The 22,589-nt window shown below is 40.9% G+C and overlaps 2 protein-coding genes across 2 annotated transcripts; both read right to left on the reverse strand.

Annotated features, from left to right (window-relative positions):
- Window positions 1-2,448: 2,448 nt before the first annotated feature.
- LOC113007976 (uncharacterized) lies at window positions 2,449-5,206 on the reverse strand. Its single transcript, XM_026145068.1, has 6 exons — window positions 4,947-5,206; window positions 4,704-4,778; window positions 3,924-4,262; window positions 2,898-3,027; window positions 2,778-2,802; window positions 2,449-2,600 (listed from the first exon to the last, which is right to left on the reverse strand). The coding sequence occupies exons 1-6, from the start codon at window positions 4,960-4,962 to the stop codon at window positions 2,505-2,507; spliced, it is 681 nt and encodes a 226-aa protein (XP_026000853.1). The 5' UTR covers window positions 4,963-5,206; the 3' UTR covers window positions 2,449-2,504.
- Window positions 5,207-12,087: 6,881 nt separating this feature from the next.
- Window positions 12,088-14,178, reverse strand: LOC113008378 (gap junction alpha-8 protein). Its single transcript, XM_026145743.1, has 2 exons — window positions 14,070-14,178; window positions 12,088-13,571 (listed from the first exon to the last, which is right to left on the reverse strand). Exon 2 carries the CDS (start codon window positions 13,554-13,556, stop codon window positions 12,282-12,284), a length of 1,275 nt encoding a protein of 424 aa, XP_026001528.1. The 5' UTR covers window positions 13,557-13,571; window positions 14,070-14,178; the 3' UTR covers window positions 12,088-12,281.
- Between the last annotated feature and the right edge of the window lie 8,411 nt (window positions 14,179-22,589).

The raw sequence follows: 22,589 nt of genomic DNA on the forward strand, positions 1-22,589 counted from the left end.
GACCCAGAGCAAACTATATTGTTTGACTGATGGCCCTTAATATAAAGACTTCATGTTTCCCAATTTTTGCTTTAAGTTATTTTGTTATTTACATAATAATGTAAATAACCTAATAATGATCCTTATTGCTGTTTTAGAGGAGCAGTGCTTCAAAGGATAGTTGCAGATTTCTGTCAGAATCTGCAGGTTATGCAGTACAAATAAAATGTTCACGTTTCTCCAACGTTGTCTTCCCAGCAGTCTCACCGGATGGCCAGGAATCGTTCGCGATGTCTTCTCGGGCGCTTCTCTGGCGCTGATAATTGGTGTCTGTCTTGTGTCAGTGACGTAAAAGATGGATTTAATGCGACTTGACCGTTCACACAGCAGTCGCTTTCTGAAACATCGGATATGTATCGGATTCAGTACCACATACGAAAGTGACCCAGATCGGATTTGAAAATATCGGATTTGTGCCGTTCACACTGTCACACCATGATCGGATATGCGTCGCATAGGGTCAAAAAAATCGGATTTGATGCGCTTTCGCCTGCAGTGTGAATGTAGCCTTAGAAGCCAGTCCTGTGTACTGGAGTACTATGAATTGTAATTATGGGTATTCAGACATGAATGCACTGAGTAGCCTGTAATGTTTAACGATAAACCTATTTGTGGTTTAGTCCCCTCTTATTTCTCAGATTACGTGATACATGAACATTTTGGCCATAGCCTGTGGTCTTAGGACTTTATTACATTCAGTTGTTGGATGTTGGAGTTTCCTTTTCTGCCTCGTCTTCATGGAATACGTTGCAGAAGGACTGACAGTAGTCAATTTTTATTGTTGTTATTTTATTGCTATTTTATTATTGCTGTAAGTTTAAAATATTTGTCTGAAACAGACAAATCTCTCTTGTAAATGAGACCCAGAGTCTCAGTGGGACTACCTATATAAGTAAAGGTTTAATAAAAAACTGCATCAAGTTTAAAGTTTAACACCTCAAATGTACAGCTGTTTGTCACATTAAACATAAACCACAGCACAATTTCCTGCAGCACTACAGAGGGGTGAAGAAGCACTCTCTGCCAGCATTGTATCATTATTATCGTATTATTCATTTTATTTTTTTCTATTCTTTGTGGATTGTCACCCAGGTCTCTGACTCAGTCAAGAGGCTGTCATTTGGTCAGAAGGTTTAACAAAGACAGTTGATAACCACCATCATGATACCCATTATCTCTGACTACGATCTTAGGTGGAGTCTAGTCAGCTAGCACGCAGAAAGCCTGAAATACATTAAGTGCATACAACTTACTTCATAGTACACTCCTGTGATCTAGTAAGATATTTAATGTGGACCAATTATGCTTTTCCTTATTGCAACACATGACTAATGGAGGATATTAAAAGTGGTAAAAGTTTAAGACAATGAGGTCAGTGCGTGTGCAAGTCACCCCCTTCCTGATTTCTTAGTGTTTTGCATATTTCTCACCATTACATGTTTCAGAGTGAAGTGTGAATGTAAAATGTAGTTATTAAATGACGATTTCAGTTGTTAATTAAGAAAAGCTACCTGACCCTGTGTGAAAAAGCAATTGCTGCCCTTGTTAAATCATGAACGAAATGTGGTTAAATGCAGTTTTTATAAATCTGGGTTTTATTTCACCAGACAAGTTCATGTCAGACGACATTGAATTTACTGACACTCTACTCTTTCCAGGCTGCTATCTGTTTTGAAGGCGTTGCAAAACTATCTCTAAGGCCTTGGGACTCCAGCAAACCACAGTGAGAGCTACTGTGTACAAAAATACAGGTAACAGTGAAATTTCCCAGCAGTGGTCAGACCCAAATTATTCCAAGAGTAAACAGTGACTCATCCAAATGAAGAACCCAGAACCCAGGTGTTGAGATTGAACAATACAAAAGAGACTTGGCACAACTGACATCCAAGGAAGAGCTCCAGGACGTAAACCACTATTGGAACTCTTTGCATTACTGCTACATTCCCACGCTGTTAATCTCAATACTAACATCCTTATAGCAGTCCAATCATCTTCTTAACCGCCTTCTTTGAGCCAATCAGCTTCCACTCTGCAGAGTTTAAATCTCAATGGTCTGTTACTTACACTTTCAGAGTCTCATACGTGCAACCCACCTCCTCCCCATTTCCACCTTGCTGAGTCACTCAGAGCCATAATCTTCATTTTCACCACCATCAGCACTACGACTCCAGATGGGGTTTGTCTTAAATCCGATCACCATTGGGACCATAGTTCAGTCACCAGATACATCAATCCATTTCTCTATCTCAGTATATCATAGAGATCAGTTCTTCCGAACGATCTCTCCTTATTGAAATGGCAAATGTGTAAACTGCTGACTTATTTATAAACTGACAGAAGTTCAAGTAGCCAAGAAAAATGCAGCTTTAAGTACATTTTATATTTGTTTTTTATTATTAAATTACATGTAAGAAAGCTGTTTAAATCTGTTGCTATAAAAAGTTGAGTCTTTTGTGTGGTCCATATCATTGAACTCTGTATTTGTAAGGTTGAACCTGAATTTGATTACGTCGGCGATTTTCAAGTTCCAGGCAGTTTTCATAAATATCTTCTTTCTGCTCCTGTTGCACAAAAACATGGGAAGAAAACCAAATTCAGATGTTTCGGCACCACTAAACATGTCCAGATGTTTAGCAATACCTAAAGTGGAAAAGGTAGTGGACCAGCTTGATCTTGCATAGAAACAGACTGGTTGCTTGTTGCTTCTCAACAGACAATATAAAAATTATTATATTTACCATTATTGAAGCGGGAGAACGAGAGCTATAAAAAGAGAGAGAGACATGTTGTTTTTAATCCTAGCAGTGTAATACATTTAGCATAAAACTGTTTAAAAGCAGTGACTGCAGGCAACTTACCGTGAACGTCGTTTGCAGACTTTTCTCTGAATGATCACAATAGTAATTAGAAAGATCAGGAAACATGTACAAGGTACAATAACGGCTATGGCAAGTGGGATTTTCGATTGATTTCCTGCTTCAGCATCCTCTGTAAAATACAAAAACGAACTTGTTTCACTGCAGTTCTAATGTTCAGTTAACTTTTTTCACTTCCATGTACAGTGTTTAACAAATCTATTAGACCACCTATCCTAAAAACTGTTAAAGACAAATATTTTAGAACTCTGTCAGAAACTCATTTTAAGATTATATTCTTATGAGCCTTTCTTTTGGATGTTTTTATTGCCCATGTTTTAAGCCTATTAACCATTGCAGAAACATAAAAAAGGATTCTGTTAGTGATGTGTTATAAACCCTACATTGGGTGATCTAATATATTTTTTATGCACTGGAAGACCAGTATGAGTTTTCTAGTCTGTTTTAGACCTGCAGAAAGGAAGTTAGCACTGCTTACACTTCCCCTGTGGTCTCTCTAAAGACCTCAGCCTCTCAAAACATGTTCCTATTCATAATTCTTCTTTGTGTCAAATTCCGAAACCTGCAAGCTTTACAGAAAATAAATTTTACATTAAACCAATCTAACCACAAAATGTCTAGAGTTGTAAGAAACACAAATATAAAGGCAATGTAAGTGAAGCCAGATGTCTTCGCCTCTTTTGTGTTTGAACACAGAGGCAACTTTCAGTGTCTGACTTTCCCCTAGAATAACATTTAAGCAGTGGTAGGGGAAACTCAACTTTCACCTACTCCACCCTAAAAGCTTCCAAACCACTGGCAGTCCCAACTTTTGTCTTTGATACAAAGAGAGAGAGAGAGAGAGAGAGAAGTTGATATGGAAAGTGTCGTTATTGCCCCCTTCTTCCTGTTTCCATAGCTTGACTACCCCCTCAGTCATGATAAATAATTTCTCTTGTTGTTACTTCAGGTGTTTAAGGAATGCTTGTGTTTTTATGTGACCTGTAAACTTCAAAATGAGTAATTCACCTGTAATTACGAGCTCCCATTTCTTTTCCCCGACTCCCTTTGATGCGGAGAATTCACAAGTGTAGTTTCCCGTGTGCCACCTCTGGGCTCTCGTTATGGTTAATGCATATAGTTGGCTCTTTAACATGGACATGTTCAGCTTCAGGCTCTCAGCTTTAGAGGACGTTACAAATCTGACCTTTGAGTCATTTGAGCTGCTGTTTAAGGTTTTGTCTGTCCTGATAGTGAACAGAATCTCCCCATTCAATTTCCACGCCAGTTGAGTTAATTTGCTAATTGAGTCATTGCTGCAGTTCAGGGTCACTGTGCTCCCAGCTGTCTGTGAGATCCTGTGTGTTTCTGATAAAAAAGAAAATCATATTGTAGGTTTTGTTTTTGCTGGAAACTTTTGAATACTAAAGCAACAGGAAAATAAAACTATTCCTCAAAAAATCTGAACACAGCTCAAAATGTCTATAAAAAGACAATTAATTGATTTGCAAATCATTTAAACTGTACATACATTGCTAGCGTAATATTTTTGTTAATTATAGAGATTAAGTAACTTAAACATAGTCATGTTTGCATTTCAAAGTGTAGGGAGCAAAGCCACAAAAAGTAGTGCATTAAAGTTTAAGTAGCAGTCTTCTGCCGATTAAAGCTGTCGTAACTGAACTGAAAATCAACCTTGCTAGCAAAAAGCTACAACTATAACTCACCCACATATTCAGCTTATCGTTGCTGTTCTATGGGTCACATATTGCTCTGCACATTGTCAGAGAGAGTTCAAATTTATTTTACCTGCTTGCAAGAAAATATAGAAGAAGCACCATATCAGAGTCAAGGTCCAGTTGATGCCCAAATATCTTGAAAAGTCTTCCATAGCAACATGAAGGAAAGATAATTTAGAAACATATTTTCAGTATGTGCTGGATGATCTGCGAATATTTCTAACTGGTAGTTTATTTGCATCTTTTACTACGAGAGCTTCAGTTAGATTTGAAATGTAATATCCTTGAGAGTAATAAACAGCAATTCTCTTACCAGTATTGATTGCCATATGCTGTTTGGTCCTTATCTCAATACGACAACAGCTTTAAGGTCGCAAAAGCAAGAAAAAGCAATATCTAATAGCTATAGTAATTAGAAGGCACAGCTTCTACGGGGGGCATACGTGCATAGCGTTAAGATACAGCCTCGCTGTCGTTCTTTCACAATACCACAGATACGGTTCCACACAGGAAGTGAAAAACTTTGATCTGTGGCCATGTGAGAAACATGCTCATATTTGTTTGGTTGGCCTTTGCTCTGAGAGTACATGCTGTAGTCGCTTACAACCCTTTATTGCAATGTTCTACTTATACCAACACCACAGCGAGAGGCTACAGATCGCATGGCATGTATTTGCTTCGTCTGTCATTTTTAAAAATGCATAAAAGTCCACTTGAAACTAGGAAGAGGAACACTGTAACGAAACCCCTTTCAGCAGTCACAACTTTGTGCTCTTACTTGGCATTGTAGGCAGTAAAAAGTCAAACATAAAAGAGTGCAAGATATGAAAAAGATTCCCTTGAGTTTGAAAATAATGTTCCAAGCTACAGTTGAGCAAACCCTATCTGTTTAACAATAATAATTTATAATAAAGTAGTAAATAGTAAATAGTAGTTCACCCAGGTTTCGGGAAGAAGGCAGTCTCCAAAAACTGAAAACATCTGCAAAGTGCAGTGAGAGCAAGTACTTTTACCCACAATCCATGTGACTCATATATTTGGACCTCTGAGGCATAAATTACTGGAATCTCTGACCCTAGACAGTGCTATTTTTATCTGTCAGAGACACACACTAACATATCCAGGCACCACTTGCTCACATTTATATCACGCTGTCATTTTGGATCAGTTGTTTGATATTCTGACGCATCTTCCTGTAGCAGAGCTTTCAGACACTTAAGCAATGTTATGGCTGTTTGTTGTCTGTTTGTTTTATGATTGTGTTTTACTTTGTCTTTGTGATGAATGCACGGTTGTGGATTGTTCAACCTCAGTGAGTCGTAGTTCACAGCCTGTCTCATGTTTTCAGGCATTACACACACACATGAGTTTTAGAAATGTTGCGCTTCGTTTACCTTCACTAAAACAAAACATTCCACACTTGGAAATTTCCTTCAGAGAAATGTTAATATTCGCTATTATTAGCTCTTACTTTACTTTCTCTACAAACTGAGGTGTGCAAGAGCCTCAACCCCCATTATGAGCACCTTCTACAGAGGCACCGTTGAGAGTACACTCACAAGCTGCATCACTGTGTGTTATGGCTCCTGAACACAGTCCTGCCAGGAAAAGTCAGTAATGAGAGCAGCGAAGAGGATCATGGGTACATCTCTTCCCTCCCTCCAGGACATCTACTGCACCCGCCCTCTGGATTACAGGTGACTCCACTCATCCAACAGTTTTTGCAATTTCCTGCCAAAGCCAAGGGGAGATCTTAAAACTTTTTTAAAAGCAATAGAAAATTGTTCTGTTGTAGATGGGTTAAAAACACAACAACGACGTGTTGAAATAAGAGGTGTAAAATGGCGGAGAGAGAAAAGTATGTCAAACACAACAGGGCAGTGATCAGAAAAAACAGCATCACATATTTCCATGTTTAGGACCGGTAACCCTAGAGACAGCACAAGATCCAATGTATGACCCTGTTTCTGGGTTGGCCCAGACACAAGTTGAGCAAGACTGAAGGAGTCTATCAAGCTTAAAAAGTCTCTGGCCAGCGAATTGGAGGGACAACACACATGAATATTAAAATCTCCAACGAAGTTTGAAAAGCCTTGGGTAAAATCCTTGTGGTATTTTGGAGGTCTATATACAGCTGCAACGAGTGTCGGGCGGGGATGCCCCAATTCAAACGCCAGAAGTTCAAAACTAGAATATGAGTCAGTTAAGAGTTGTTTGCAAGAGAGCTTCTTCCTAAAAACAGCTGCCACTCCACCACCACGCCCAGTCATCCTCGGCACATTAAGATACTCACAGTCATGCGGTAAAAGTTCAGTAAAACAACTGGACTCACCGACTCTCTGCCAAGTTTCCGTTAAAAGCATTAGATCCAGCTCCCGATTGGTAAAAGTCCTTAAGAATAAAAGTTTTATTTGCTAGCGATCGTGCATTAACAAGACTTAATCTCAGTGGTACAGGTGGCTCAGCAGCCGATGTGGGTGCCCGACCTATCGGCCGTAGATTCTGAGGGTTTACTCCACCTGAGCGAAGACGGGGGGGACGCTGGCGCGGGGTTATTGTCGTAAGCCCGACAACAGGTGTCAGGCAGGTGTAAGCCGTGTCCAAAGAGTGCCAGTAGTTGACGCGGTCAAATCCAGTCGGGATAGGGTGAGGTATTTTTCGAAATCGTGTCCAGGTTGCCTTCATTCTCACCAATAAGCCACTGCGTTTCCCACGGTGTCTACGGCGCCCTCTCAGTTGCGGTAGCGCCGGAACGCAACGGAGACAAGCTGGAACTCCTGACAGGAGTGGTGGGGAGAAGGTTCCCTGATATCCACGATTGCAATAAAGAGTTTTTAACTGAGAGGATCTTATAGCCAGCAGCATTTGACGATCATATACAAGCAGAGAGTTAGCATGTTTTAAAACAAAGAAAAAATAAAACACTAGTACAAACAGAATCAGACGGCAAGCCGTACGCACTGGCGCCATCTTGAAGCCCAAGCTTCACATGCACACCTTCAGACACCAAGCTACTTTTTGCACAATACTCACTCGTTTTGCACAATAGAATAGCATTTTGCACACTTCCATTGCACTGTCTTGTGTCTGTATCGTCCTGTTCCATCCGGTCTTCCACTGTTTTGCCCTTTTGCATTTTACGTAGTCCTGTGTTCATCTGTTATATGTCATATGTAGCACCAGGAAGGAACGTTGTCTCGTTTCACTCTGTACTGTACCACTGCACATGGTTGAAAGGCCAAATAAAAGTCACTTGTCTGTAATAATCAGGCCCTATCTTATATTAATGACCTTATATTACCATATCCCTTCATTAGAGCACTTCGCTTGCAGTTTTAAAACTCTGTTGTTCCTGATGTATTTAAAATGCTGTTTTAATTTAATGCTATATAAATAAAACTGAATTGTAAATTGTTATGTGGCCTAATTTCTTTTTTTAGCTAAAAGCTGCTCTGCCTGCTCATATAAACCTAACTAACCATTTGTGGTGATCCACCATGCATATTACTGTAAAATGGCATGGCAACAAACTTGTGTTGCTATGGCATTTTTACTTCACTTGACTGAAGAAAAACACTGTGGAACTACATGGTTGTTATTAAAGTAGTAAAATAATAATATGCTATGACTGTCTCACTTGGCTTTCCTCAGCCTTACCAAGCCCTCATTTTTATCTTAATACAACTTTTAACTTTGCAAAATAGGTGTACAGGATATGGTGATACCACAAGATCTATATCTTAACTCAAGAGGAAGCCCAAGATGCCGCAAGATGTAGAGGGAACAAAAGTTTCTCTGAAATGGAATTTTCTGTTAATCCTCATCTAAAGTTTGTTTGATGTTAGAGATTTTGTTTATGACAATTAATAGTATAAAAATGTAGACAGAAAGCCATGATCTTCAGATTACCACATGCAAAATTATGCCATAGAACAGGCATGTGGACTAAAATTAATTTTAACAATACTGCCCCTTAGTGGTGCCTCACAGCCTTTCATCACTTGACTGGTTAAATCAAGTTTAACTTAGAGACAATTAAAAACTGTGAACAATGAATGAGTGTATTCTGCTCGTCCAGAAAGAAGAAGATTAAGTAAAAATGGGAAACAGTTACTCTAAGATCTGATAGTGATTGCTTCTCTTTTCTATCTGTCGCAGACTCTAGGGTCATGTTGTTCCTAGTTCCTCAAATACCTGGGAGGATGGCAAGTAGTCATGGGTGAAATTAATTCTATGTACTTGAGTATAGGTCTCGGTCGTTGTGTCCTTGGGCAAGACACTTCACCCATTGCCTACTGGTGGTGGTCAGAGGGCCCGGTGGCACCAGTGTTCTGCAGCCTCGCCTCTGTCAGTGCGCCCCAGGGTGGCTGTGGCTACACTGTAGCTTACCATCACCAGTGTGTGAATGTGTGTGTGAATGGGTGGATGACTGGATGTGTAAAGCGCTTTGGGGTCCTTAGGGACTAGTAAAGCGCTATACAGGCCATTTGCCATTTTTACCATAGTGCAACGTTAACATACTCCTATATACTTACATTTCAATCGTATACAATCTCCACTACATCTGATCATTTTTAAATATTTTAGTTAATCATAACATCTGCAAAAATAAAGTGTTAAGATACAGCCTAATGGTTTAATAAGTGTCATTCTGAAATAGAAAGTTCTGCATTATAATAATTTTGTTTTAACACCTCCACGGGAGGACAAAGCCCAATGCAGGCCCCCAAGAAAGGGCAATTGCCACCAGTGCTGTTGACCAGCATGGATAGCTGTGCCGCTGTTGATCAAAGACCGAGGAAGAGGAGGAGAGGGAGAAGGTGTGTTTGGACACAGCAAGAGAGAAATCAGAGGGGTAGGGTCTTTGAATATAGGGACTGTGGAGCTGTTAGGCAGGAGTAAAATAGGGAGAGAGACAAATGATCTGTTCGGGTGACCCCTCAACGGAGCAGCCGAAAGGAGAAGAAAAAGATAAATACATTGTTGTTTTTTATTATTTAATATATGCACGTCCACAGTTTGATATTTCTGCTTCTGCATTGGCAAATGTCTTTGATCTATTATTAAAAAAAAGGCAAATCAAAATGATAATATAAAACTGGAAAATCTGAACTGAATAACAGACTTTTGAACTGTGCAATAAATAGAGTTTTCATGTTAGATTTTCATTTAGTCAGTATAAAGGAAAAAGCACAAGTCTGTGTTACACCAAATATTACAAGCTGAAACTTAAGCCCACGTCGCCCACTACTCTACCCACTACACCCTACACAGTTACTAAATCTATAGTGTGTAGGGGGTGGACTGGAATTCTTCTGTGTTTCTATCTTCCTCTTATTTCTGTTTTGATGTTGTATCTTGTTTCACTCAGTGTGCGTCATTGGGTGCATGCTCCCCAGAGAAACACTGACACGACACGTCTTGACCACGTGTGACTTTTTATTGCGTCGGTTCACTTTTCAAAAGAAGATACAGCCACACATCTATCAGCAGAGAAGACTACAAGTTAGTAAAAAGGATTTTTTTTTCTCCTTTCCAAAGATTAATCATGTATTCTTACAAACATACAGGCAATGCAACAGTCTTAAAATACACAGAACTATACAATACCAGCATATTGATGTACAAAACAGCCAGCAGCATATTTGAGCAAAACATTGTTATATGTGTGTTTAATAATTTGGCTGTTCATTAAAGGCTCAGTTTCTGCCACATGGGATTATGGGAGGTGAAGTGCCCCCAAATCCAACACTGTGAGATGTACATGTGTGGCATAGAGGCACAGATTGAGCATCAGCTCATTTTGCATGAATGGGTTAATGTCCACAAACGTGAAGCTTTATGCACTTATATCTGAACATGTTTAAAATAAAAGTCATTATATTATCGTCGTAGGTATATTACAGAGACGTGATGTTACGTGGAGGTGTTTGTGTGTACAGAGGGGTCACAAAGAAATGAAACCAATCATAAAAAACAAAAAAGGAAGTAAAACATCAAGTTTACGTAGCAATGAAACCACTTACAATAATTAACACTTACAGAAAAGGCACTGGAAGTCTCACAGTTGCATTGGTTTGAGTAAAAAAGAAGATTTTAATAAATCCAAGGCTTAAACACACTTTGTAATAGTGAGGAAATGGGTCTCCTTTACTCAGATAGATGTATGATCCTGCTGCTGGGCATTTTCTGTCTACAGTGGGCTTGTGGGATTAAATTATTAGTGTCGTCACAATGAGAATGTGTGTTTGCAGTGGACAGTGAAATAACTAAAAACAGCTGCACACTATGTACAATATTAGGCATGTGATAGGGCATTATGTACAGCTGGACTCCCCCCTCCCCTACAGTTGTTTCTCTCTGTATTTATAAGCATATCACAACTATTGTGTTTTCTTAAGGGGTATGTTCTCTGCTGTGCTTGGATAAAATCACGCAGAAAGATTTTTTTTCTCCACAGCCAGGTTAAGGATGCTTGTTTTCATTGATGAGCACGGTTTCTTTTATTGTCCCGCCTCCAACAATACTTTGTGCTGATGGTGCATGATCTTTATCGGCCGGACGCTTGTTTGTATAGCACGAAAAGAGAGGATTTGGTTTGAGGTCGCCGCTATAGTTCACTCTCTGATAGGGCAAAATAAGCTCTGCTCTCTTCCACGGGCTGTTGATATCACAGTACGCAGCGCTCTTAAAGGCAACACAACATAAGCAAATCTCAAAAAGAAGAAATGCGGACTGAAAAAGACATTCGACATGTGGTCTCTTTTTTTCTGTTTTTTTTTTTTTTTCTTTTTTCTTTATTCCGGACTTACTCAGCTCTGGCTGCGCTACCTGGTATATAAACATGAAAAAGAGAGAAACGCTCCAATACTGATGCACATCTCTGTTTACTCAAAAGAATCCTGTGTACATGGATGCAATGGATGAGGTGTTGTGAGGGTTAAAGGCCTTGCATAGAGCTGAAACCTCTGAATGTGCAAAAGAGGAATGCTCTTCTAAAACCTGAAAATGGACTTGTTCTGCTTCTTCACAAAGACCTTTGCAGGCTACACGTTAATGTGCCGACATTTAGTCAGGTGTATTTTCCACGCGAGAGCCTTCTCGCTGGCAAGGCTTGCAGCAACATGCTGCATTTGCAGTATGTGGTGCCTGAATGGGAATGAAAGTCGGTGCCTAACTACGGCGATAGAACTGAAATGCAGACACACAAGTATATTATAACCCCCCTTTTCCCCTATCTACTCAAACCCTGTGTAAAAAGGTCTATCCCTCTAGTATGTACTATTATAAGTCTTTCAATAGAAAAGATGTTTCTAAAAATTGAACAAGGATCGTCAAGTAAAAACATCCTCCCTCACATGTGTCCTTTCAATATATTTTTAAATATAAGAACACGCTTAATAAAAAAAAACTCCTGTTTTTCTAATCTACTCTTTTTTTAATATTTCATAGTTATCACAAACATTTTTTTGTTTTTGTTGGGGTTTTTTGTAACTTGGTAATCCTAAAAGGTTTTAGTCCCTGTTGATTTTGTTTTTCATACATTTGGTTTCTGACCTGCCTGTTCAAGAGTGTGCATTGTCTTGAGATAGGTGTGTGTGCTCTCTTTCACATTGAACGTTTTAGTGTGTGCAGGTGTCTCACAGGTTCATACGGTGAGATCGTCTGACCTGGCCCTGCTGCTGGCTTTGCTCAGTCGGCTCAGCGGCCTGTTGTCTTCTATCGTTTCCGCAGCTTCCGTTCCTGCCTCTGCTGGAGTTGCCCCCTCCCCATTCACCGCCTCCTCTACCTCGATGTCCTCTTCTGCAGCCAGATCCACCCTCTCTGCTTCCGCCTCTGGTGCCTGTACCTCCTCAGCCTCTTCCTCGTGTAATGTCACCCCTCCTGTCTCAGTGGTCTGGGCGTAGGAGGGCAGAGTCTCGTCATACACCTTAGAGATGTCCTCCATGGGCAGCACTTCCTCCGCTTTCTCCTCCAACCCCTGGAAGGGTGGGGCCCCTCTGCCAGCCTCCATGCCCACCTCAGCCAGTGGGTAGAGGTGAGTCATGGGGGGAGCTTTCTCCTCCTCCAGCAGCCTGTAACCTTTTGCTCTCTGCAGAGAGGGAACAGCCAGGGGGGGCAGGCTCTTCCCTTGTGGCGGCAGGGGGGCCAACCCCTCGCCTTGGGAAGGCCCCGGAGCAGGGGCTGGCTTTCGAAAGACAAAGCGAATCTTCTTCAGGCCCAAGTGACTGATCTCCACAAAGTTTAGGAACAGTGAGACACAGGCCACAGCCAACATGAAGATGATAAAGACAGTCTTCTCCGTGGGGCGAGACACAAAGCAGTCCACCGTGTTGGGGCAGGGCCAGCGGCTGCATTTATACAACGGCAAGATGCGGAAGCCATACAGAAAGTACTGGCCCACCACAAAGCCCACTTCAAACAGTGTCTTGAAGATGATGTGGCAGATGTAGGTCCTCAACAGGGTGCCCTCCAGCCTGAACTTCTTGCTTCCTTTCGTACTGGTCTCCTTAGTGGTGCGGACGCTTCCCTGGTCAGGTGCCAGAGGAAGACGCTCCTCACTCAGCTCCTGTTGCCGGCTAAGTTCTGCCTCCTCCCGCTCTTTGCGTTTCTCCTCCATGTGGACATGGTGGACAGCGTGACCCACGTACACCAGAGACGGCGTGGACACAAAGATGATTTGCAGCACCCACAGGCGGATGTGGGAGATGGGGAAGGCCTCGTCGTAGCACACATTCTCACATCCAGGCTGCTGTGTGTTGCACACATAATCAGACTGCTCGTCGCCCCACACAAACTCTGCTGCTGTGCCCAGGATGAGGATGCGAAAGATGAAGAGCACCGTGAGCCACACCCGGCCGATCACCGTAGAGTGCTCGTTGACTTCCTCTAAAATATTACCCAGAAAACTCCAGTCACCCATGATCGGTCCGTAGCACTGCAGAATGAAGGGTGGGGTAGGGAGGGACACGAAGGGTGCAGATGGACAGGGAGGGTGGGGTAGGCAGGGACCAACAGGGGGAGGGGAAAAGAGGGTGCCAAAAGTAAGCTATGCATGAGAGGAAAAAACTTGCAAACATTTAAAAATCAAACAAACGCCAGAATTTGATCGTAAATTTGATTTGTACGCACACATTCACAAATATACAGAAAGATGAAAGTAAACAACAAACAGCAATTTGCTGGTAATTTCAAATATGAAAATAACCTTTAAGCTAGGCATTGATTTAACTGTACTAATGGCTGCATATTCTCATCGTGAACTGGACTAACGAAAGTTAACAAATGTGAATACTACAAGCTTTTACTTTTGCTAAGCTATCAGACTATAACACACTGTATATCTAAATAAACCAATAAAAAAGAGATCACTAAATAAAAATAAAGTCCCTTTTTCCTGAAATGTATAATAAATCGAATCAAATGGGCAACTTGCCACAGCTGCGGCTCCGGCGAAGTTGAGTCCTGTCCCGTTCTCTTGGCACCCAGCAGGGAAAAGTGAACTTTTTTCTGCCCTCTTTCCCACCTAAAGCCCTGTCCTTGTCGCCCCACTGAGCAGATGTGAATGAATCGGCTCTGATGGTTGGTTTTTAGTTTGCTGCAATATTTAAGCTTGGAGCCAGACGGCCTTTATTTGCCGGGCGACGTGTGGTGACGCAGGAGACAATAGGATCAACAAAACCAGAGCGGGGATGTATGGGAGCAGGCCTCAGGCTCCCACACCAACATGGCCACTGTACTGCCAGGGCACCGGGTCCACAGCGGAGCAGTCAGGCTACATACATGCGACTTCCTCGAACATGCATACTGTATACAGAAGCATAGATACAGTAGAGGATACAAGAGCAGCAGCATGTGCTTCCGGCTGTGCAGGCCAACATTAGAGCAGAGAGGCAGGTCAGTGACAAACTTTGAAGGAGAGCTTATGTCCTTGTGCGGTAACACTGAACACTGTTGTTTATACGATTATCTAAAGTGAGCATTAGGTCATTTCAACTATGTAAAGGGTTAATTAATGTATTTTCCCAAATTTGAGGAAACAGTGGCTTGCTCCTGTCCACTTTTATTTGTCTGACTGAATGACTTTTACAACTATGTCTGGCATGTGGCTGTGATTATTCTGCACATGGTTTACAAGTAACACGACATTTATATCCACACAACATTTTCTATGGATGATTGGGAAAATCTGCTTCTGCACTTTTTTTCTTGGCTTTCCATCTCCAACATTTCAAAATTAAGATATTACTTAAAAAAAGGAAAACCTCTTTCACCAGTTACAGTCTTTTTCTTTTGTCTTTAATAAATTAGAATCTGCGTCTCTCAATAAATGAAGAAAAAAATAGTACTCGTCCTTATATGAAACAAAGACTTTTGTTAAATATAAGCATGTCTCTAATTCGTATTCTGTACATAAATCAGGACTATACATCTTGTTTGTTTGCACACTGTTATCTATATTATTTCTGGTTTAAAAATACCATAAAGGCAATTTTATAAAAAAAAAATTATGTAAACACATTTAAAATTTTAACTTTTAGATGAACAAAATGTGAGTTTTTTAATGCTAGAAGAGACCTTTGTGTGTGTATGTATCTCATACGTGTGTCATTTATGTGTGAAAAATGTGAAGCACTGAATGATTGTACACGCTGTAATGTCTCTATTAGGGAACTAGTCAAACTCTGCCAGCTGAGAGAAGAAAAACATTCAGCTGCAAACTTTGATCTCAGAGTCATTCCACAGATGTTTGCACAGAGGAAAAGCTGCAGCGGTGCCCAGTGAGGTTGTTTTCCATTGTTTTGACAATTACACTATTAACAAATCACCATGAGTTTTATAAGGCTATTACATAAAACATAAAGATAGGCGAACTGGTATGTGATGCCTATTTAAAAATATAAATAAATAATTTTCTACCAAACCAAATAAGTCATATTTCCACTCCACAAAGCGTAAAAATACACGTTGAGATGTTAGACGATGCAGGTTAATTTCCAATTTGTCCAGTTTATCCTGATATGTGGAACATGTCAGTGATAAACATGACGAACTTCACCAGTTTGAACTGGTTCATTAGCAGTAACTGCTAAGATGGAAAAGAAAGGTACAGCAGGGAAGGGTTGAGCACTATTACTTCGTACAAAGAAGCCCACTGTAGTCACCAGACCAATATTAAGTTCAATCTTTCATCCTCCACAGATGGGGGCTATTGTCAGAAAGGTGAAAAAATGGAGGACTTGTGACTGAGAAAGCAGACGGGCAAACCCAGAAACCAGCAACTGATAGTTATGTTATTTTGAGTAACCTCAAGAAAAGCAGAAAAGAAAGGAGAGTAAAAACCATTTCTGAAACCAACAGCACAGATTACCAGATAGAGTCACAAAGTGAAGGATGAGTGAGTGAGTGTGGGTACAAAGAGAGAGAGGGGTACTTTAGAAAGTTTATATGTCATGGAAAAAGTACCAGCCAGACTGCACCAAAGGTAATCTTTGAAGGGTTCTGTTTTTCTTACAAATTGTTAGGTGAAGCTGCATTTATCACTGAAATAAGGCAGTGGAATTCAGCTTGACTGTTTTTGTGCTGCCCTTTTTTGGTACTTTGGTATCTTTTTCGGGCAATTCATAGATTTTGGAGTGTGGCTTAATGTCCAAATAAACTTCATTCACTGGACACCCTGCAGGCTACAGTGCTAGCTGCACCTGGCTACTACTGGGTTGGATTTGCTTTTGCACTCAGAACATTCTGAAATATTTGTATCTTTGACAAGATACTCAAAGGTTTTGGTCAATATGATAGCATGCCACAGTTGATGGAGATTTTTTGGCTGCACATGCATGATGGTAATCTACCATTCTACTTCATCCCAAAGGTGGCTCAAAATCTGATTACACTGGAGCCCATTTGAGTACAGTGCCAACTTCAAGTTTGGAATGATTTGAGCTTTGTGCCATCTTAGATGGCAGCATTCATCCAAAATTTTTAGTCTCAGTTTCCTGTTCTTACTTGAAAGTGTTGGAACCCAGTGTGGTCTTCCGCTGATGTAGACCATTTTGGTCAAGGTTCAACATGTTGTGCATTCAGAGAAGCTCTTCTGCATACCTCAGCCTTAATGAGCCATTATTTGAGTTACTATTACTTTCCTATCTCCATGAAGCAGTCTGGCAATTCTCCCCTGACCTCTGACATCAACAAGGCATTTTCACCCAGATAACTGCTTCTCACTAATTATTTTTTCCTTTGGTGATCATTTTCTGTAAACCTTAGAGACGATTGTGCGGCAAATCCCAGCAGATCAGCAGTTTCTGCAATATATAGATTAGCTCAGGCATCGGCAATCATGCCGATCAAAGTTCCCTAAATTGCTAAATTGCCTTTCTTTCATATTCTTTTTTTTTCTTTCCTGTCCCGTTTGGTTCTTTTGCCATCAGAATTGTTGTCTAAAGGCAAAGAAAGATGCCGGACGGATTTACTTTACCAAATGGACCATCCCAGCCTTGCCATATTGGTCTATTTGATTCACCTTTGCTTTTATTGTTTATTTTATTTTCATTTGCTGAACACGGGACAGACTTGACTGGGGAAAAGAAAAGGGAGAAAGAAAGAGGGAAAGTAAAAGAGTGGGGAAGAGGGACGGTGATAAAGGGCAAAAACAAAAAACCAACAAAACAAACAGACAAAAAGTACATATGTCAATCACCTGGATCACCTGTTGAGAAAGAAAAAAGAGAAAACAAGCAAAGAAAAAGAGAGCAATATAATAAACAACATCATAGCGATGATCTATGTGAATATAGGTAGCAGCCAAAAAGGGTGTAGTTTGTGTGTGTGAGCACCCGTGTGTACACCTGTGAGCTTGTATTTAAAAGGTTCCTTCATGTAATGATCTGCTAGAGGGTGTGGGGAGCCACAGCCCCATCCTCCAGGGCATGACGCAGGTATGGAGGAGATAAAGGCTCCAGACATCCAGAGGCCCCAAGAGCAAAGGAGACCAAGGAAGACTAACAGAGGGGCAGCCGCACCACTATCCCAGAAAGAGCTGAGGAGAGCCCCAGATGAGGGGTCGCTCAGCAGCCGCGGAGCAGAAGCCAGGGGGGTTGCAGTGACGTGCCCGTGAGCTCTGCCGGCAGCCAGCTGTGCCAGAGTGACCGACCCCCAGGCCGAGAGGCCGAGGGCACCCCACCCGAAGGGGGTGGGGGACAAGCAGCCACCAGGAGTGAGCCGGTGGGTACCTGGATGCCCATCCCCGGACACAAAGAACCACCAATGCACCGATGTCTGAGGGCGTCTGCCACTGGCAGGGGGAGTGGTGGGGGGAGATAGGCCTCTATACCATGGAGTTAGGCCTTTCTTTCACATTCTGATGCTCAGTTTGAACTTTAGCAGGTCATCTTGATCCCGTCTACATGCCTAAATGCTTTGAGTTGCTGCCAAATGATTGGCGGATTAGATATTTGCGTTAACCATCAGTTATAACATATAATAAAGAAATGATCCACCAAGTGTAATTTGAATTGTCATAATGACAGTCAGTAAGCCTTCCTTTACCTACGGGAATAAAATCAAACTAATAATATTCGTTTTTTTAGCAGGAAAGCTAGCAGGTCTAGCAGGTCTTTGTGGTCTACTGACCAAATCTTTCTGATCTTACATTGTAACAAGTTGCAATGTTTGAACACTCTGAAGATTTATTTTTATTTTTATTTTTTGTATTTGTTTTTATATGTGGCATCTCATCTTGTGATATTGAGCAACAGTTTTTTTTTTCTTGAGAAATGCTTTAGAAATAAATTGTACATGCTTACACTCAAAAGAATGATTCTATGCCCTCGTAAACGTGAAGCAATCATTTTGACAGCTGAAAAAGATCAAATCAAAGGTTTAATTGATGCAAAAAATAATCATTTTAAAAATATGCTGTGTAATAAAAGAATGTATACTGGTCAAGTACATTTTGCTTGACCAGATACCATTAGATTTAACATTTTGCATTCCATTTTCATGTAATCAGATTACTTAAAGTAAAAATCTTTAGGATTATACTGAAGTTTACACTGGTAAAGGTTTGTCCTCCTAATTAATTAGTATAAAGATGCAACTTCAACCTTACTGCCTTTGTAGTATCTGTGTGTAAAGTCTTCATAATTACCATCATTAAAAACATTACCAGTAATGATTTAACATATGTTTGTTGCTACTTGTCTGTAAAATGGTGTTGTGTGAATAAATGGCTTTACTATGCCCCATGTTTCTGTATGAGCATACGAGTATAAGTATAAGCAATTAGGATGTTTTGCATTAGGATGTTTTTGTACTGAAATGCAAAACCTTACCAGCCCGGCAGGCTTGCCCTGTTCAATATCAACATTGAGATTTCTTTGTGCCAACATTTAATACTTTTATTATAAACCCCACTTGAACTTTGCAAGAGTTTATTTGAAGAAAGCTTTTGTTTGTTCTTAGTCTAAACTGTTGAAAACTCGCTCTCTTGGTAAAACATCGATGCCCCAACTTAAAGGAAAGAACAGAACAATTACAGGACAGTCACAGTCTGACAGTTACACAACTCACTTCCCTCTGCACAATCACACTTCCAAGTTCCACAAATGCCCTGTAGTCCCTGGCTTCAGTGAAAGATGTTTGAACAATGCTCTTGTTCTTAAAAGAGCTATATGGCTATTCTGCTTGTTCCTGAAGTCACACTGTTTAGCGTCTTTTGTCATGTTTGCATGGCTTAGTGACTTTTCCCATTTATTTATACATGAGTTTGCGAGATGAGTGACGCAGCCTATTTGATTAACAGAAAGTAGTAAGCATTATCAATATCTAATAAAAGAAAGAGATGCACCATCACTGATTAATTGTTTTCTCAGTTTATTTTACAGATTTTTCAGATAGACGCTGGAGGTGACCTCATGCTCGAAAGCCACGTGTAAAAGATGTATCAGCACTCAGAGTTAGCATTCATTAATCGATAAAAGTCATCACTCCTTTTATGGGCGTATCTCCGCTCTGCCCATGTTACAGCCTGCCCTCACTCTCTCTCAGCCAATGGTGTTCACAAGCCTAGGTGACATCACAGGGCTGGTGAAGTAGCAAATCCACCTCTTGATGTCTGCTCTCTGATCTGTTGGTTGGTGGCAGATTTGGCCTCCAAACAGAGCTCCGCTGATCCCACAGCTTTTCACAAATGAATGATGTAATCTTTAGCAAACCATGCACGAGGCACTATCTTGCCGGGTTAAACGTCCCCGAATCATTTGCTACACTTTTTCTCTGCCTGACATGGCAGCCAGGAACTTGAGTGTAAATGTTGCCTGACTATAGAGATATAGTATGTCTCCATGTGTCCAGGAGCAATCATATCTTCCCTTATAGAAATGTTCCCAACAAAAAGGCCAAATCCTTGTTTCCTCTGGCCCTGGGTGGCACATGGGCTCCGCCCGTTGTGCGTTGGAGAATAGAAGCCATGCGCAGAGCCCTGTAGAGGCTTCAGGGTGTATCCACTGAGCTGGGGGACCAGGGGAGTCCCTTTAAAGAGCTGTGTGTTGGTATAGTGGACGCTTGCATGCTAAGCCCTACGGTGGGCCCGTGAATGGCTCCGGGATTTCGCACAAAGACATGATGTCATGATGCAGGGTGCGGACCCTATTGAGCACGTGCATTGAGGCGTGAGGCCAGATTAGACCTCGAAGCAGGGCACCAACTGGACGTTAATCAGAACGCCAACACGCTAACAAACATATCATACGGTGATCTTCCTACAGCGTGATGGTGCCATGCATTTCCTGCTCACAGTGCCTTTGAAAGAGAGAAAGTAACCAAAATCTTAGGTTTGTAATGAACTTATAAATGTGATGCAATTTAAGACCTCTGTTACATCTAACAATATGCATTATGTGATTCCAACACATAGTAGCAGGGGGTTGGTTTGATTTGGCCTCCCCGTTACCCTTCACACAATGAACATCTCACACCACTCCCTGAGGGAAAACATTTTTAGAGGAGGAGTACTTTAGAAGCAACAAAACACTTTTGTATGCACGACACATAACACATATATAAGGACTGCATACAGTACAATTACACCTTCATCAGCAATTAAAGCAGAAGGTTGTTTCTTCTTTCTTTTGTGCTTCTGCTTTGACCCCATCGTGGGGTCGTGTCCTTGCTGCAGTTAATGGCTGGACTCTCATCACTCTCTGTGGAAGCAGTCACCAACAGGGGCTGCAGTGCACATAGAAATACTCTTTTTCTTAGCTTCAAACAAGCACTCACACTTTAATATTAAAATACTTGATAAAAGAAGCTTTTTACAAGGTGAAGAAATGAAGTAAGTGGATCAAAGGAATCAGAGAAAAACAGAACATGGAATAATAAGAAAAGAAAACTTGTCAGTGTTGATGTCAATATTGCCAGCAACCCAAATTAAAAGGCAGGAAACATCAGTTAATTTCTAATAACATTTTTTAATGGGAATTGGTGACCCCAACAAGCATATTAAACCATCCCATGGGCCTAATCTTATGTATAACTTCCTGCAGACCCACAGTTCTCCTCTAATACTTTTTTCTAAAGACATCGAAGTTCAACAGTCAGCTAAAATGCCTGCATATTATGCACAGCAGTCCTCATGCATTACACACTTTTGAAATTGATTTGTATAATCTCACAATAGGGGGCATCATTACTCAACAGAGAACTGGCATCCAGCAACTCTGAGGCTGCACGTCCACAAATGCAAAGGATGTTCGGTAGCAACATCACTGAGCCTAGAGAGAAAAGGAGAAAAGACCGAGATTACAGAAGACAGAGATATATTCCATGCCATCCATGAATTTTTGATCCATCCTCTCAGAAGAGGGCATAGCCTGAGGAAGATTCAGCACCACCAGCTGTGTTACTGCTGTGCACAGCAACTGTTATCATTTCTTTTTGCGACTTGCCTTCAAGGTTTATCAGCACACTTCTTGACATGTATGTATTGTATGTGTATATATATGTATAAAATATCTAAATCTTTGGTTTTGACATAAAATGATAAGACAGGAAGGCTATATTCTTAGTGTACCAAGCCATATGATTGTGATATGACATAACATGTTAATGATTATTATATATGAGGCTACAGCAACATTTTCATTCTTTTCTTTTTCAGGCATTCGGTTATATTTGCAGCTGTGCTTGGGATCATTGTCCTGTTGCGTGACACTTTCAGCCAAGCTTTAACTGTCAGACATATGGCCTCACGTTTGACTCTAGAATACGTTGGTATACAGCGGAGTTTGTGGCTAACTCAGTGGCTGTAAGGTGTTGCTCCCGTGGCTGCAAAATAAAACCAAATCATCACCCCCCTCCTCCACCATGCTTGACAGTTGGTATGAGGTGTTTGTGCTCATATGCTGTGTTTGGTTTCCACCCAATGTGCCACTGTGCATTATCTCCACTTTGATCTCATACAGCCAATGGACTTTAGTGTTAACATCTTGTGGTTTGTTCAGATGCAGCTTTGCAAACCTAAGCCATGCTGCCATTGGAAGAGGCTTTCTACCGGCTTTCTTCTAAACAAGTCGTTTTTTGATTGTTCTGAACTTTAACATTTAACATACTAACTTAGGCCTGTAGAGTCTGAGATGTAACTCATATTTTTTTCCAGTTCCTCTGAGCAACAGTCTGACCTTTAGATAAATTTGCTGGGAAGACTGGCAGCCATGTGAATTTTTTTTCCACTTGTAAGTATTTTTCTTTCTCTATAGATTTAGGAACTTCCAATTGTTTGGAAATCCCCTTTTTCCATCAGGCCATCAGACTGCTGAACACGTCATAGACACCTCAGCTTCACTACTGGAACTTCAACATTATGCACTCCACACTGTATATAAATGCCACTTGTTTTGCACATATTCAACTCTGTATATTTTATATATTTTATTATTATTATTATTATTATTATTTT

This window comes from Astatotilapia calliptera, chromosome 16 (genome assembly GCF_900246225.1).
Source record: "Astatotilapia calliptera chromosome 16, fAstCal1.2, whole genome shotgun sequence".
In the NCBI taxonomy this organism is placed as follows: Eukaryota; Metazoa; Chordata; class Actinopteri; order Cichliformes; family Cichlidae; genus Astatotilapia; species Astatotilapia calliptera.